This window comes from Mobula hypostoma, chromosome 5 (genome assembly GCF_963921235.1).
Source record: "Mobula hypostoma chromosome 5, sMobHyp1.1, whole genome shotgun sequence".
Classification (NCBI taxonomy): Eukaryota; Metazoa; Chordata; class Chondrichthyes; order Myliobatiformes; family Myliobatidae; genus Mobula; species Mobula hypostoma.
Genome location: NC_086101.1, coordinates 19097766 through 19113306, shown reverse-complemented (window position 1 = coordinate 19113306; position 15541 = coordinate 19097766). Strand labels below are relative to the sequence as shown.

At 51.8% G+C, this 15541-nt stretch overlaps 1 protein-coding gene across 1 annotated transcript in view; it reads left to right on the top strand.

Annotated features, from left to right (window-relative positions):
* Window positions 1-13730, top strand: part of polr1h (RNA polymerase I subunit H) — a 32338-nt gene extending 18608 nt beyond the window's left edge. Inside the window, exons 4-5 of the mRNA XM_063048148.1 lie at window positions 10675-10784; window positions 11830-13730. Of these exons, the coding sequence (XP_062904218.1) occupies window positions 10675-10784; window positions 11830-11854 (135 nt within the window). The 3' untranslated portion in view covers window positions 11855-13730. The remainder of the gene's footprint in view (window positions 1-10674; window positions 10785-11829) is intronic.
* The last annotated feature ends 1811 nt before the right edge of the window (window positions 13731-15541 follow it).

Genomic DNA, 15541 nt, shown 5'->3' with positions numbered 1-15541 from the left:
TGGGGTTAGTGAGCGGTGCCGTGTTATGTTGGGGTTAGTGAGCGGTGCCATGTTGTGTTGGGGTGAATGAGCGGTGCCATGTTGTGTTGGGGTTAGTGAGCGGTGCCATGTTGTGTTGGGTTTAGTGAGTGGTGCCATGTTGTGTTGGGATTAGTGAGCGGTGCCATGTTGTGTTGGGATTAGTGAGCGGTGCCATGTTATGTTGGGGTTAGTGAGCGGTGCCATGTTGTGTTGGGGTTAGTGAGCAGTGCCATGTTGTGTTGGGATTAGTGAGCGGTGCCGTGTTGTGTTGGGATTAGTGAGCGGTGCCATGTTGTGTTGGGATTAGTGAGCGGTGCCATGTTGTGTTGGGATTAGTGAGCGGTGCCATGTTATGTTGGGGTTAGTGAGCGGTGCCATGTTGTGTTGGGTTTAGTGAGCGGTGCCATGTTGTGTTGGGGTGAGTGAGCGGTGCCATGTTGTGTTGGGGTGAATGAGCGGTGCCATGTTGTGTTGGGGTTAGTGAGCGGTGCCATGTTATGTTGGGGTTAGTGAGCGGTGCCATGTTGTGTTGGGGTTAGTGAGTGGTGCCATGCTGTGTTGGGGTTAGTGAGCGGTGCCATGTTGTGTTGGGATTAGTGAGCGGTGCCATGTTGGGATTAGTGAGCGGTGCCATGTTATGTTGGGGTTAGTGAGCGGTGCCATGTTGTGTTGGGGTGAGTGAGCGGTGCCATGCTGTGTTGGGGTTAGTGAGCGGTGCCATGTTGTGTTGGGGTTAGTGAGTGGTGCCATGTTGGGATTAGTGAACGGTGCCATGTTATGTTGGGGTTAGTGAGCGGTGCCATGTTGTGTTGGGATTAGTGAGCGGTGCCATGTTGTGTTGGGGTTAGTGAGCGGTGCCATGCTGTGTTGGGGTTAGTGAGCGGTGCCATGTTGGGATTAGTGAGCGGTGCCATGTTGTGTTGGGGTTAGTGAGCGGTGCCGTGCTGTGTTGGGATTAGTGAGCGGTGCCATGTTGTGTTGGGATTAGTGAGCGGTGCCGTGCTGTGTTGGGATTACTGAGCGGTGCCATGTTGGGATTAGTGAGCGGTGCCATGTTGTGTTGGGGTTAGTGAGCGGTGCCATGTTGTGTTGGGATTAGTGAGCGGTGCCATGTTATGTTGGGGTGAATGAGCGGTGCCATGTTGTGTTGGGGTTAGTGAGCGGTGCCGTGCTGTGTTGGGATTAGTGAGCGATGCCATGTTATGTTGGGATTACTAAACGGTGCGATGTTGGGATTAGTGAGCGGTGCCATGTTGTGTTGGGGTTAGTGAGCGGTGCCGTGCTGTGTTGGGGTTAGTGAGCGGTGCCATGCTGTGTTGGGTTTAGTGAGCGGTGCCATGTTATGTTGGGGTTAGTGAGCGGTGCCATGCTGTGTTGGGTTTAGTGAGCGGTGCCATGTTATGTTGGGGTTAGTGAGCGGTGCCATGCTGTGTTGGGTTTAGTGAGCGGTGCCATGTTGTGTTGGGATTAGTGAGCGGTGCCATGTTGTGTTGGGATTAGTGAGCGGTGCCATGCTGTGTTGGGTTTAGTGAGCGGTGCCAAGTTATGTTGGGATTAGTGAGCGGTGCCATGTTATGTTGGGGTTAGTGAGCGGTGCCATGTTGGGGTTAGTGAGCGGTGCCATGTTCTGTTGGGATTAGTGAGCGGTGCCATGTTATGTTGGGGTTAGTGAGCGGTGCCATGTTGGGGTTAGTGAGCGGTGCCATGTTGTGTTGGGATTAGTGAGCGGTGCCATGTTGTGTTGAGGTGAGTGAGCGGTGCCATGTTGTGTTGGGGTTAGTGAGCGGTGCCATGTTGTGTTGGGGTTAGTGAGCGGTGCCATGTTGTGTTGGGATTAGTGAGCGGTGCCATGTTGTGTTGGGTTTAGTGAGCGGTGCCATGTTATGTTGGGGTTAGTGAGCGGTGCCATGTTATGTTGGGGTTAGTGAGCGGTGCCATGTTGTGTTGGGTTTAGTGAGCGGTGCCATGTTGTGTTGGGTTTAGTGAGCGGTGCCATGTTGTGTTGGGATTAGTGAGCGGTGCCATGTTATGTTGGGGTTAGTGAGCGGTGCCATGTTATGTTGGGATTAGTGAGCGGTGCCATGTTGTGTTAGGATTAGTCAGCGGTGCCATGTTGTGTTGGGGTTAGTGAGCGGTGCCATGTTATGTTGGGATTAGTGAGCGGTGCCATGTTATGTTGGGATTAGTGAGCGGTGCCATGTTGTGTTGGGGTTAGTGAGCGGTGCCATGTTGTGTTGGGGTTAGTGAGCGGTGCCGTGCTGTGTTGGGATTAGTGAGCGGTGCCATGTTGTGTTGGGGTTAGTGAGCGGTGCCATGTTGTGTTGGGGTTAGTGAGCGGTGCCATGTTATGTTGGGGTTAGTGAGCGGTGCCATGTTATGTTGGGATTAGTGAGCGGTGCCATGTTGTGTTGGGGTTAGTGAGCGGTGCCATGTTGTGTTGGGGTTAGTGAGCGGTGCCGTGTTATGTTGGGGTTAGTGAGCGGTGCCATGTTGGGATTAGTGAGCGGTGCCATGTTGTGTTGGGATTAGTGAGCGGTGCCATGTTGTGTTGGGATTAGTGAGCGGTGCCATGTTATGTTGGGGTTAGTGAGCGGTGCCATGTTGTGTTGGGGTTAGTGAGCGGTGCCATGTTGTGTTGGGATTAGTGAGCTGTGCCATGTTGGGATTAGTGAGCGGTGCCATGTTATGTTGGGATTAGTGAGCGGTGCCATGTTATGTTGGGGTTACTGAGCGGTGCCATGTTGTGTTGGGATTAGTGAGCGGTGCCATGTTATGTTGGGATTAGTGAGCGGTGCCATGTTGTGTTGGGGTTAGTGAGCGATGCCAAGTTATGTTGGGGTTAGTGAGCGGTGCCATGTTATGTTGGGATTAGTGAGCGGTGCCATGTTGGGATTAGGAGCGGTGCCGTGTTATGTTGGGGTTAGTGAGCGGTGCCATGCTGTGTTGGGGTTAGTGAGCGGTGCCATGTTATGTTGGGGTTAGTGAGCGGTGCCGTGTTATGTTGGGGTTAGTGAGCGGTGCCATGTTGTGTTGGGGTGAATGAGCGGTGCCATGTTGTGTTGGGGTTAGTGAGCGGTGCCATGTTGTGTTGGGTTTAGTGAGTGGTGCCATGTTGTGTTGGGATTAGTGAGCGGTGCCATGTTGTGTTGGGATTAGTGAGCGGTGCCATGTTATGTTGGGGTTAGTGAGCGGTGCCATGTTGTGTTGGGGTTAGTGAGAAGTGCCATGTTGTGTTGGGATTAGTGAGCGGTGCCGTGTTGTGTTGGGATTAGTGAGCGGTGCCATGTTGTGTTGGGATTAGTGAGCGGTGCCATGTTGTGTTGGGATTAGTGAGCGGTGCCATGTTATGTTGGGGTTAGTGAGCGGTGCCATGTTGTGTTGGGGTTAGTGAGCGGTGCCATGTTGTGTTGGGGTGAGTGAGCGGTGCCATGTTATGTTGGGGTGAATGAGCGGTGCCATGTTGTGTTGGGGTTAGTGAGCGGTGCCATGTTATGTTGGGGTTAGTGAGCGGTGCCATGTTGTGTTGGGGTTAGTGAGTGGTGCCATGCTGTGTTGGGGTTAGTGAGCGGTGCCATGTTGTGTTGGGATTAGTGAGCGGTGCCATGTTGGGATTAGTGAGCGGTGCCATGTTATGTTGGGGTTAGTGAGCGGTGCCATGTTGTGTTGGGGTGAGTGAGCGGTGCCATGTTATGTTGGGGTTAGTGAGAGGTGCCATGTTGTGTTGGGGTTAGTGAGTGGTGCCATGCTGTGTTGGGGTTAGTGAGCGGTGCCATGTTGTGTTGGGGTTAGTGAGTGGTGCCATGTTGGGATTAGTGAACGGTGCCATGTTATGTTGGGGTTAGTGAGCGGTGCCATGTTGTGTTGGGATTAGTGAGCGGTGCCATGTTGTGTTGGGGTTAGTGAGCGGTGCCATGCTGTGTTGGGGTTAGTGAGCGGTGCCATGTTGGGATTAGTGAGCGGTGCCATGTTGTGTTGGGGTTAGTGAGCGGTGCCGTGCTGTGTTGGGATTAGTGAGCGGTGCCATGTTGTGTTGGGATTAGTGAGCGGTGCCGTGCTGTGTTGGGATTACTGAGCGGTGCCATGTTGGGATTAGTGAGCGGTGCCATGTTGTGTTGGGGTTAGTGAGCGGTGCCATGTTGTGTTGGGATTAGTGAGCGGTGCCATGTTATGTTGGGGTGAATGAGCGGTGCCATGTTGTGTTGGGGTTAGTGAGCGGTGCCGTGCTGTGTTGGGATTAGTGAGCGATGCCATGTTATGTTGGGATTACTAAACGGTGCCATGTTGGGATTAGTGAGCGGTGCCATGTTGTGTTGGGGTTAGTGAGCGGTGCCGTGCTGTGTTGGGGTTAGTGAGCGGTGCCATGCTGTGTTGGGTTTAGTGAGCGGTGCCATGTTATGTTGGGGTTAGTGAGCGGTGCCATGCTGTGTTGGGTTTAGTGAGCGGTGCCATGTTATGTTGGGGTTAGTGAGCGGTGCCATGCTGTGTTGGGTTTAGTGAGCGGTGCCATGTTGTGTTGGGATTAGTGAGCGGTGCCATGTTGTGTTGGGATTAGTGAGCGGTGCCATGCTGTGTTGGGTTTAGTGAGCGGTGCCAAGTTATGTTGGGATTAGTGAGCGGTGCCATGTTATGTTGGGGTTAGTGAGCGGTGCCATGTTGGGGTTAGTGAGCGGTGCCATGTTCTGTTGGGATTAGTGAGCGGTGCCATGTTATGTTGGGGTTAGTGAGCGGTGCCATGTTGGGGTTAGTGAGCGGTGCCATGTTGTGTTGGGATTAGTGAGCGGTGCCATGTTGTGTTGAGGTGAGTGAGCGGTGCCATGTTGTGTTGGGGTTAGTGAGCGGTGCCATGTTGTGTTGGGGTTAGTGAGCGGTGCCATGTTGTGTTGGGATTAGTGAGCGGTGCCATGTTGTGTTGGGATTAGTGAGCGGTGCCATGTTGTGTTGGGATTAGTGAGCGGTGCCATGTTGTGTTGGGTTAGTGAGCGATGCCATGTTGTGTTGGGATTAGTGAGCGGTGCCATGTTGTGTTGGGATTAGTGAGCGGTGCCATGTTGTGTTGGGATTAGTGAGCGGTGCCATGTTGTGTTGGGATTAGAGGGGTGCCATGTTGTGTTGGGGTTAGTGAGCGGTGCCATGTTGTGTTGGGATTAGTGAACGGTGCCATGTTGTGTTGGGATTAGTGAACGGTGCCGTGTTATGTTGGGGTTAGTGAGCGGTGCCATGTTGTGTTGGGATTAGTGAGTGGTGCCATGTTGTGTTGGGATTAGTGAGTGGTGCCATGTTATGTTGGGTTTAGTGAGCGGTGCCATGTTGTGTTGGGTTTAGTGAGCAGTGCCATGTTATGTTGGGGTTAGTGAGCGGTGCCATGTTGTGTTGGGTTTAGTGAGCGGTGCCATGTTATGTTGGGTTTAGTGAGCGGTGCCATGTTGTGTTGGGTTTAGTGAGCGGTGCCATGTTATGTTGGGTTTAGTGAGCGGTGCCATGTTGTGTTGGGTTTAGTGAGCGGTGCCATGTTGTGTTGGGTTTAGTGAGCGGTGCCATGTTGTGTTGGGTTTAGTGAGCGGTGCCATGTTATGTTGGGGTTAGTGAGCGGTGCCATGTTGTGTTGGGATTAGTGAGCGGTGCCATGTTGTGTTGGGATTAGTGAGCGGTGCCATGTTATGTTGGGGTTAGTGAGCGGTGCCATGTTATGTTGGGTTTAGTGAGCGGTGCCATGTTGTGTTGGGTTTAGTGAGCGGTGCCATGTTGTGTTGGGTTTAGTGAGCGGTGCCATGTTGTGTTGGGATTAGTGAGCGGTGCCATGTTATGTTGGGATTAGTGAGCGGTGCCATGTTATGTTGGGATTAGTGAGCGGTGCCATGTTGTGTTGGGGTTAGTGAGCGGTGCCATGTTGTGTTGGGGTTAGTGAGCGGTGCCATGTTATGTTGGGATTAGTGAGCGGTGCCATGTTGTGTTGGGATTAGTGAGCGGTGCCATGTTGTGTTGGGGTTAGTGAGCGGTGCCATGTTATGTTGGGGTTAGTGAGCGGTGCCATGTTATGTTGGGATTAGTGAGCGGTGCCATGTTGTGTTGGGGTTAGTGAGCGGTGCCATGTTGTGTTGGGGTTAGTGAGCGGTGCCATGTTATGTTGGGGTTAGTGAGCAGTGCCATGTTGTGTTGGGATTAGTGAGCGGTGCCGTGTTATGTTGGGGTTAGTGAGCGGTGCCATGTTGGGATTAGTGAGCGGTGCCATGTTGTGTTGGGATTAGTGAGCGGTGCCATGTTGTGTTGGGATTAGTGAGCGGTGCCATGTTATGTTGGGGTTAGTGAGCGGTGCCATGTTGTGTTGGGGTTAGTGAGCGGTGCCATGTTGTGTTGGGATTAGTGAGCGGTGCCATGTTGGGATTAGTGAGCGGTGCCATGATGTGTTTTTTTTTTGACCCTTTTTTTTTCTTTATTACAAATGTCGGTGCTATACAATATTTACAAACCCAGTGACTAACATATTTACTACACTACAAACAGACAATACATCTTAAACCAATATATTGCCATCCTCATCAATGATGGCATTTACACCCCGCGGAGCCCAACGGTCCCGGAACACCTCTACGGTCGCCGTGGACTGTGCGTATTCCTTTTCAATGTTCACCCGGGCACGAACATACCCCCTAAACATAGCCAGGCAGTCCGCCCGGGGAGAACCTCCTGCCACCCTTTTCCAGGAGCCACGGATGGCAATTTTCGCCAGCCCCAGGAGCAAGTTGACAAGGACATCCTCATCCCTCTGTGCCCCCCTCCTTACTGGATGACCATATATAAATAGGGTGGGACTGAAATGCAACCAGAAGGCGAGAAGCAGCCCACGCAAAAACGCGAAAAGGGGCTGCAGCCTCACACACTCCACGTGCATGTGGTACACGGTCTCCTCCAGCCCGCAGAAGTGACACGCGGCTGGGAGATTCGTGTACAGACTAAAGAACTTATTGCAGGGCACCGCTTTATGCAGCACCCTCCAGCCGAGATCCCCAAGGTGCATGGGGAGGACTCCCTTGTAAAGCGACTTCCATTGGGGACCCCCCTCACCTCCAGGTGGAAAGACCGACCGCCATGGCGTGTCGGGACGGTGGACAAAGGCTAGGAAGTGGAGGGTGTGGAGCAGCAGCCCATAAAGGTACCTCCTGCCTGCATCCCTGAATGGGATTGTGGGTGTCGATGAAAGACGGCTCAAGTTGTGTGGATTCGTCTCCCGGGTAAGGCTGCGGGGCCTGGGCCCGACGAGCAGCTCAGCTTGAGTCGATCCACACACCTGAGCCGCACCGACATCCGCTGAGGCAGGGCAAGGGTCGGCCAGGACCCCGCCCTCTGCCAGAGGAGGGGATTCCCGGCCTGAGGCAACCATGTTCCAGACTCTCAGTAGGTCCTGATAGAAGCCGGGCAGCCTCTGCAAAGCATGTTGTGTTGGGTTTAGTGAGAGGTGCCATGTTGTGTTGGGGTTAGTGAGTGGTGCCATGCTGTGTTGGGGTTAGTGAGCGGTGCCATGTTGTGTTGGGGTTAGTGAGTGGTGCCATGTTGGGATTAGTGAGCGGTGCCATGTTATGTTGGGGTTAGTGAGCGGTGCCATGTTGTGTTGGGGTTAGTGAGTGGTGCCATGCTGTGTTGGGGTTAGTGAGCGGTGCCATGCTGTGTTGGGTTTAGTGAGCGGTGCCATGTTGTGTTGGGGTTAGTGAGCGGTGCCATGTTATATTGGCACCAGAAGCATGGCAACACTTGAAGGCTGCCCCCGCACATCCTCGGACCGGGTTGGTCGTTGATGCAAAACGACGCATTTCACTGTATGTTTCGATGTACATGTGGCAAATAAAGTTCATCTTTGAGTCCGTCCGTGTCTTCTAAATACCAAAATTGTACCCTCCTGTACCACTACCTCTGGCCGTCGTTCTATATGCACACCGCCCTGTGTGAGTGGGCAGAGCTGCCCCTCCAGGGACTTGTTCTGCAATGGATGGTAATAATCAGCCTTCCTCAATGAGGTTACCGTGACTAATGCAAAGCACGCTGTGCAAGGCAAGCTGAAACTGGTGTCCAGCCCATCCAGCAGGGTTACTGTTGCAGTTTCCTTTCCATTTTAACTGGCTGGTCTGCTTTTAACTCTTTCACGTTATCCCAATCAAAGGGACTGATTAGTGTCACCTCCGCCCACATAAATGAAGACACCTCCTTCCAGACCCCTGTCGTTGTCTTCTCGCCCTCCCCTGTTGGCCTGTTTGAATAATCCCTCAGCTTTTACTGCCCTGTCGTCGTGTAACGATAAAGGCAGCATTAATGTCAGACAGAAATTAGGTGATATTATTTCTCTGAGAGTTGAGAGATTCTGGAGCCTTCACAGACCACCGGAAGCAGGGCCTTGCATCACCTCAGGGAGGGGTATTGTAGATCAAACCCTGGAACAGTCGATGTTTTGGGTTCGGGTTCAGTTGCAGTGTCCCTGACCCCGAAAACGTCGGCTGCCCAGCTCCCTCCACGGACGCCACCTGACCCACTAAGTCCATCCAGCAGTTTGTTTTTCTGAACGTACTGGAGACAATCGTTCAAACACAGATCTTTGTACAGCAGCAACCTTTAGCAATTCCTGTCCTGATCGGGTTCATAGGAATGAGTCTGTGAAAGAATCAGGCCATTCCATGTGGCAAGGGAATTCCCCTGAGTTCCTCTTGCTCTTCCGTCCGGCGGCAACAACCACCTCTGGGTCTCTGGCTGGGCAGGTCGTGCGATTCAGCTTTGCAAAGCCAGTGTGATTTGCTCTTGAGTTGCCGCATCCTTGCTGGGGGGGAAAGGCAGATGAACTTCCCACTGTCCATCGCAAAACTGGCAACCTTTGCAAAAGCTGTGTTTAGTGTAGATCCCTCTGCAAGTGTCTGCACTACGAGGGGCTTCACTGGGACCCTCGAGCAACAGACACAAAGTGCTGGAGGAACTCAGCAGGTCGGGCAGCATCTATGGAAATGAATAAACAGTGGACCCTTCCTCAGGACTGGAAAGGAAGGGGGAAGGTGCTGGAATAAAAAGGTGGGGGGTGGGGAAGGAGAACAAGCTGGAGAGTGATAGATAAAGCCAGGTGGGTGGGAAAAGTAAATGGCTGGCTGGAGAAATAGGAATCTGATAGAGGAGAGTGGATCGTGGGAGGAAGGGCAACAGGGAGAGGTGATAGGCAGGTGAGAAGTGGTAAGTGGTCAGAGTGGGGAAATGAAGAAGAGAAAAAGGGAGGGGAAAAATTATCGGAACGATATTCCTGCCATCAGGTGGGAGGCTACCCAGACAGAATATAAGATGTTGCCCCTCCACCCTCATCGTGGCAAAAGAGGATTCCATGGACTGACATGTCGGAGTGGGAATAGGGATTCAAAATGGTTGTCCATGGGGACATTCCACTTCCGGTGGATGGAGCAGAGGTGCTCAACAAAGCAGTTCTCCCGATTTCTGTCAGGTCTCGCCGACGTAGAGGAGGCCACATCAGGTGCGCCGCGTACAATTGACGACCCCAGCAGATTCACAGCTGAAGTGTTCCCTCACCTGGAAGGACTGTTTGAGCCCCTGGATGGAGGTGAGGGAGGAGGTGAATGGGCAGGTGTAGCATTAGGAACCTAGCCCCTCATTATCTACTAAGTTGAGTTTATCGTCATCTGCACGAGTACGTGTGCACAAGGGCAGTGAAAAATCTTGTAGCAGCACCGCAGGCACGTACCGTCAGCAGCGTTTGCAAGAAAAACATAAAGACCATTTTTACAAGCAAGGACAGAATTAGAACAAAAGAAAGGTGAGGTGGACCGTGCTCACGGCGTTGTCCTACTGAGCTGGTGGTCAGGGTTGTGCTGCTTGGTTCAAGAACTGAATGGGTGAAGGGAAGTAGCTGTTCCTGAACCTGTCGGTGTGAGACTTCGGGCTTCTGATATTCCTGCCCGATTGTAGCTGCTAAGAGTCAAAGTGGAGTTTATTGTCGTGCACGGGTGCACTGAGAAACCTGCGGCCGCATCACAGGCACATGGCGTCAGCTGCATAACGTCCACCAGTAAAACCTGAATTATGCACAACTGTTACAAGAAAGAGCGCAATTAGAAGAAAAGACTCAGCCAGGCGGCGGGGTTCTTTGACGATAGATGCCAGCACCTCCTGTACTCATGGTGAAGAGGGATGTACCCGTGAGCTGAGAGAGAAGAGATTTAATCGGAAACCTGAGGGGTCACTGTCACCCAGCGAGCGGCTGGGGTGGAGAGAATAACAATGGATATACAGGAAGGAAAGGCTTAGAGGATGTGGGCCAAGCACTGGGGAATCCCGCCGCAGCTGCTGGGATGGGCATCCTGGGCCTGCTGTCTCCGTGCTGACTGACTCTGTTGCTCAGTTTCTCAGCAGCAGGGACGGGATTCGATGCGCACCTTCGTGGACGTGAGCACCTGGCGGTCGTGCTCCTATGAAGGTGGCAGTGAGCTGTCCCCCACCCAACCTCACCCAATCCCCTGCCAAGGAGAGCGGGGCACTGGAACCCCCTCCCCCGCAGGTATTGGCTGGAAGAGAAGAGAGGGGTCACACTGCACAGGGTGGCAACTCAGTCTGGGCTCTGCTGCGGGGGGCGTAGTGTCAGTGGGAGCTGCTAACGGCCGTGGGTCTCTGTTTCAGGTGGATCGGAAGTGCTCGCGCTGTGGACACGATGGGATGGAGTATCACACACGGCAAACACGCTCGGCGGATGAGGGACAGACAGTGTTCTACACGTGTACCAGCTGCAGGTGAGTTCAGCAGAAGTTACAGACCCCTACAGTCACTGTCAGTGGGAATTACAGTGTCACAGATCCTACAGTCACTGTCACTGAGAATTACAGTGTCACAGATCCTAGTCACTGTCACTGAGAATTAGTGTCACAGATCCTACAGTCACTGTCAGTGAGAATTACAGTGTCACAGACCCTATAGTCACTGTCATTGAGAATTAGTGTCACAGATCCTACAGTCACTGTCACTAAGAATTACAGTGTCACAGATCCTACAGTCACTGTCACTGAGAATTACAGTGTCACAGATCCTAGTCACTGTCACTGAGAATTAGTGTCACAGATCCTACAGTCACTGTCAGTGAGAATTACAGTGTCACAGACCCTATAGTCACTGTCACTGAGAATTAGTGTCACAGATCCTACAGTCACTGTCACTAAGAATTACAGTGTCACAGATCCTACAGTCACTGTCACTGAGAATTACGGTGTCACAGATCCTACAGTCACTGTCAATGGGAATTACAGTGTCACATATCCTACAGTCACTGTCAGTGAGAATTACAGTGTCACAGACCCTATAGTCACTGTCACTGAGAATTAGTGTCACATATCCTACAGTCACTGTTAGTGAGAATTACAGTGTCACAGACCCTACAGTCACTGTCACTGTGAATTAGTGTCACTGATCCTACATTCACTGTCAGTGATAATTACAGTGTCACAGATCCTACAGTCACTGTCACTAAGAATTAGTGTCACAGACCCTACAGTCACTGTCAGTGGGAATTACCATGTCACTGACCGTAGTCACTATCAGTGGGAATTAACAGTGTCACAGACTCCTGCAGTCACTGATTACCAGCCCATTTTAGCCACTGTCCCAGCTGACACCAGCAGCCGGAGACATTTCAGCTTCTGCTGACGTTGTATCGCTGGTGCCTATTGCCCTGCTCAGAGGTTTGGACATGTGCTGAGTTTGAGTGTGAGTGTGTTGCCGACCACAGTCTGTCTGACCCTGACTCACCCGGATTGGAATCCTGACCTTCCTCTTTCCTTGCAGGCACCAAGAGAAGGAGGACTCCTGACCGTGGAGAAGGCAGCAACTGCAACCAGACCCCGTGCTGGGGATGGGACCCCTGGCCAGTTGGTTCACTTGTCGGAGGTCCAGTCTCTCTCTCTCTCTCGTCCTTGTTCCTCTGTTGTTGATTTTGTAAATAAATGAGCCAAATTTCTTACAAGGGAGTCGCTGAACCTGTCAGTTGCTTAGACCATAAGACACAGGAGCTGAATTAGGCCATTGTATCCGCTAAGTCTCTCTGCTGTTTGATCATGGCTAATTTATTTTTCCTCTCAACTGCACAACCTTTGACACCCATATTAATCAAGAACGTATCAACCTCTGCTTTAAATGTGCCCAATGAGTTGTCCTCCACGGCCATCTGTAGCAATGAATTCCACAGATTCATCACACTCTGACTGAAGAAATTCCTCCTTGTCTCTGTTCTAAAGGGATGTGTCCTTGTATTCTGAAGCTGTGCCCTCTGATCCTAGACTCTCCTACAAAAGGAAACATCCACTCATTCTAGGATTTCAATATCCGATAGGTTTCAGTGAAGTTCCCCCCCCCCCCCCATTCATTTATACTCCAGCGAGTACAGGCCCAGCACCATCAACAAACATTAACCCTTTCATTCCCAGAGTAATTTTCGAGAATCTGATCCGGACTTTCTCCAAATGCCAGCACGTATCTCAGATGCTGTCTTACTTGCCCGAGTTAGAGGACCTTCATTTTAAACAGAAAATTAGATGTTTAGGGCAGAAATGAAGGTCCTCCATGTTCAGGGCTTCCTTCATCGTGTCAGCAGCTTCCTCCCTGCTTTCACTACAGTCAGTCATGCAAGTCCCGGGTGGAGACTCAGGAATATCGTCACGCTCCATTGTAGGATTCTTCAATGCTGTTTGTGTAACAGTTTTGTTTGACCGGTCAGGGTCATTAGCCCTGAGCTGAACCCCTGATCCTGGAGGATCGGTGGACCACTCTTAGTCTGGCCTCTACCCTTTGACCCATCAAGAGCCAAAGCAGAAAGCCCTGACTCCAGCCAGCTTAGCTCTCCAGGTCCCTGAGGCATGCAAGCCTAACCCTACGACAAGGCTGGGGTCCTCTGGGAGGTTTCTCACATTAGGGGCCCAATACTCTGAAGTGTGGTCTGACCAATGCCTTCTAAAGCCTCAACATGGCATTTTCTATTCTAGTCCTCTCGAAAAGAACACCCGCACTGCCCTGCCCAGTTACCCTCTGAACCTGTTCAGAGTCGTAGAGCAGGATCCCCTGAAGGTTAACTTGCGGGGCGGGTCGGTGGCAAGGAAGGCAAATGCAATGTAAGTTAACCTCTCGGGAATTCTGCACCGTGACTCTCACATCCCAGAGCTGTGCAGGTTAGTAGGTTAGTTGGGTGTAATTGGGCAGTGCGGGCTCGTTGGGCCGGCCAGAAAGGCCTGTTACCCAGCTGCAAATCAGATCTGTAAGGTGTACAGACGGGTTGAATGCAAGCAGGCTCTTTCCCACTCAGGCTGGGTGAGACTCGAACTAGAAGTCACCGATTTAAGGTGAAATGTTGAAGGAGAATCTGGGGGGAGCTTCTTCACCCAGAGGGTGGTGAGAGTGTGGAACGAGCTGCAGTGGAAGTGGTGCAACATGGATAAATACAAATGGTTCGGAGAGCTGTGGTCCTGCTGCAGGTAGATGGGCCAAAGGGCTTGTTTCTCTGCTGAAATCTGTGAGATTTATAGATGGGATGGATAATAAAAATCCCTCCCTGATACCTGGGGCGCCCGAGATCAGGGGATCTAGAGAGGGGATCCGAGGCACACTGTCAGACCTCACTGCCTGAGGCGACAGATGGTGCAATCTGATAGGAAGGGAAGGTGGAGTGAGGAGGCAGATGGGAACAATGGTGGGTGGGGGGGAAGAGGGGACCCAGTGGGAGCAGAGTGTGGGCGATGGTCCACTGGAGTGGGTGGAGGAGAGAACGGATTGGGGGGGCTGCGGTTTGAAAGGAAAGGTGTGTGTGAGACGGCCTGGGAGGAGGAGAGCAGGTTCCTGAAAACCTGTTATCATTGCCGGTTATTCTGACAGGAACATACAAACTCTCGACTCCCAATAATTCACTTTTGAAGGCCTCCCACCTACCATGTATGCCTTTGCCAGAAAACAACCTGTCCCAACCTACACTTCCCAGATCCTTTCTGATTCACAATTAGCTTGTCTCCAATTTAGAATCACAATCCAAGGACCTGACTCATCCACCTCCAAAATTATCTTGAGACTTAATGCCATTATGATCACTAGATGCAAAGTGTTATCTTACACAAACCTCTGTTACCTGCCCTGTCTCATTCCCTAATAGGAGACGTAGTAGGGCACCCTCTAGTTGGGACCTCTATGTACTGATCAAGGAAACTTTCCTAAACAAACTCTTCTCTTATCCAGTATAGCCCAATGATCTAAAAATCTGATGCCCTCCCTTTTGCATCAACTCCTTAAACACGTATTAAACTGTATGACCTTCCTATTTCTGGCCTCGCTAGCACGTGGCACGGGTGGCAATCCTGAGATCACAACCCTGGAGGTCCTGTCCTTTAACTTAGCACCTAACTCCCTGAACTCACCTTGAAGGACCTCATCACCCATCCTGCCCTGTCAATGGTGGACCATGACCTCTGGCTGTCCATCCTCCCACTTAAGAATTCTGTGGACTCGATCCAAGACGTCCCTGACCCTGGCACCCGGGAGGCAAAAACCATCTGGGAATCTCGCTCTGGTCCACAGAACCTCCTGTCGTTTCCCCAACGAATGAATCTATCACAACAGTTTGCCACTTCTCTCCCCTTCCCCTCTGAGCCATGGAGCCAGACTTGGTGCCAGAGACCTGAGCGCTGTGGCCTTTCTTTCCCAAGTCAACCCCACCCAATGGTATACCTGTTGTTGAGGGGAATGGCCACAGGGGTACTCTGCACTGGCTGCCTGTCTCCTTTCCCCTTCCTGTTATCTGAATCCTGCACCTTGGGTGTAACTGCCTCCCTGTATGTCCTGTCAATCAACCCCTCAGCCTCCTGAATGATCCAGAGTTCATCCAGCTCCAGCTCCAATTTCTGAAAGAAGCTGCAGCTGGATGCACTTCTTACAGGCGTAGTCATCAGGGATACGTGGAGGTCTCCCTGTGTTCCCACATCCCGCAAGAGACACATTACACTATCCTACCTGGCATCCCCACTGCTCTAACTGTGTGATAAGAAAGAAAAATAAATTAAATGATAAAATCTACCTACAGCCTTCATGTCTCCTCACCAAAGCCTCTCTGTGCCAAGCCGGAATTCTGCACACTAACACAATTGCCACTCCCTTAAGCTTAGCTTCTTCTTATCGGCCTTTTGCCAAGTGCCTAATTATGCACAATCCAAGGTCTCCTCAGGAACTGTGATGCGCAGTGTCCTGACTTTCCCTGCTCACTCCTGAACTCTCTCCGTACACAATCGAACATCTCCTCAGGAACTGTGATGCGCAGTGTCCTGACTTTCCCTGCTCACTCCTGAACTCTCTCCGTACACAATCGAACATCTCCTCAGGAACTGTGATGCGCAGTGTCCTGACTTTCCCTGCTCACTCCTGAACTCTCTCCGTACACAATCGAACATCTCCTCAGGAACTGTGATGCGCAGTGTCCTGACTTTCCCTGCTCACTCCTGAACCTTCTCCGTACACAATCGAACAT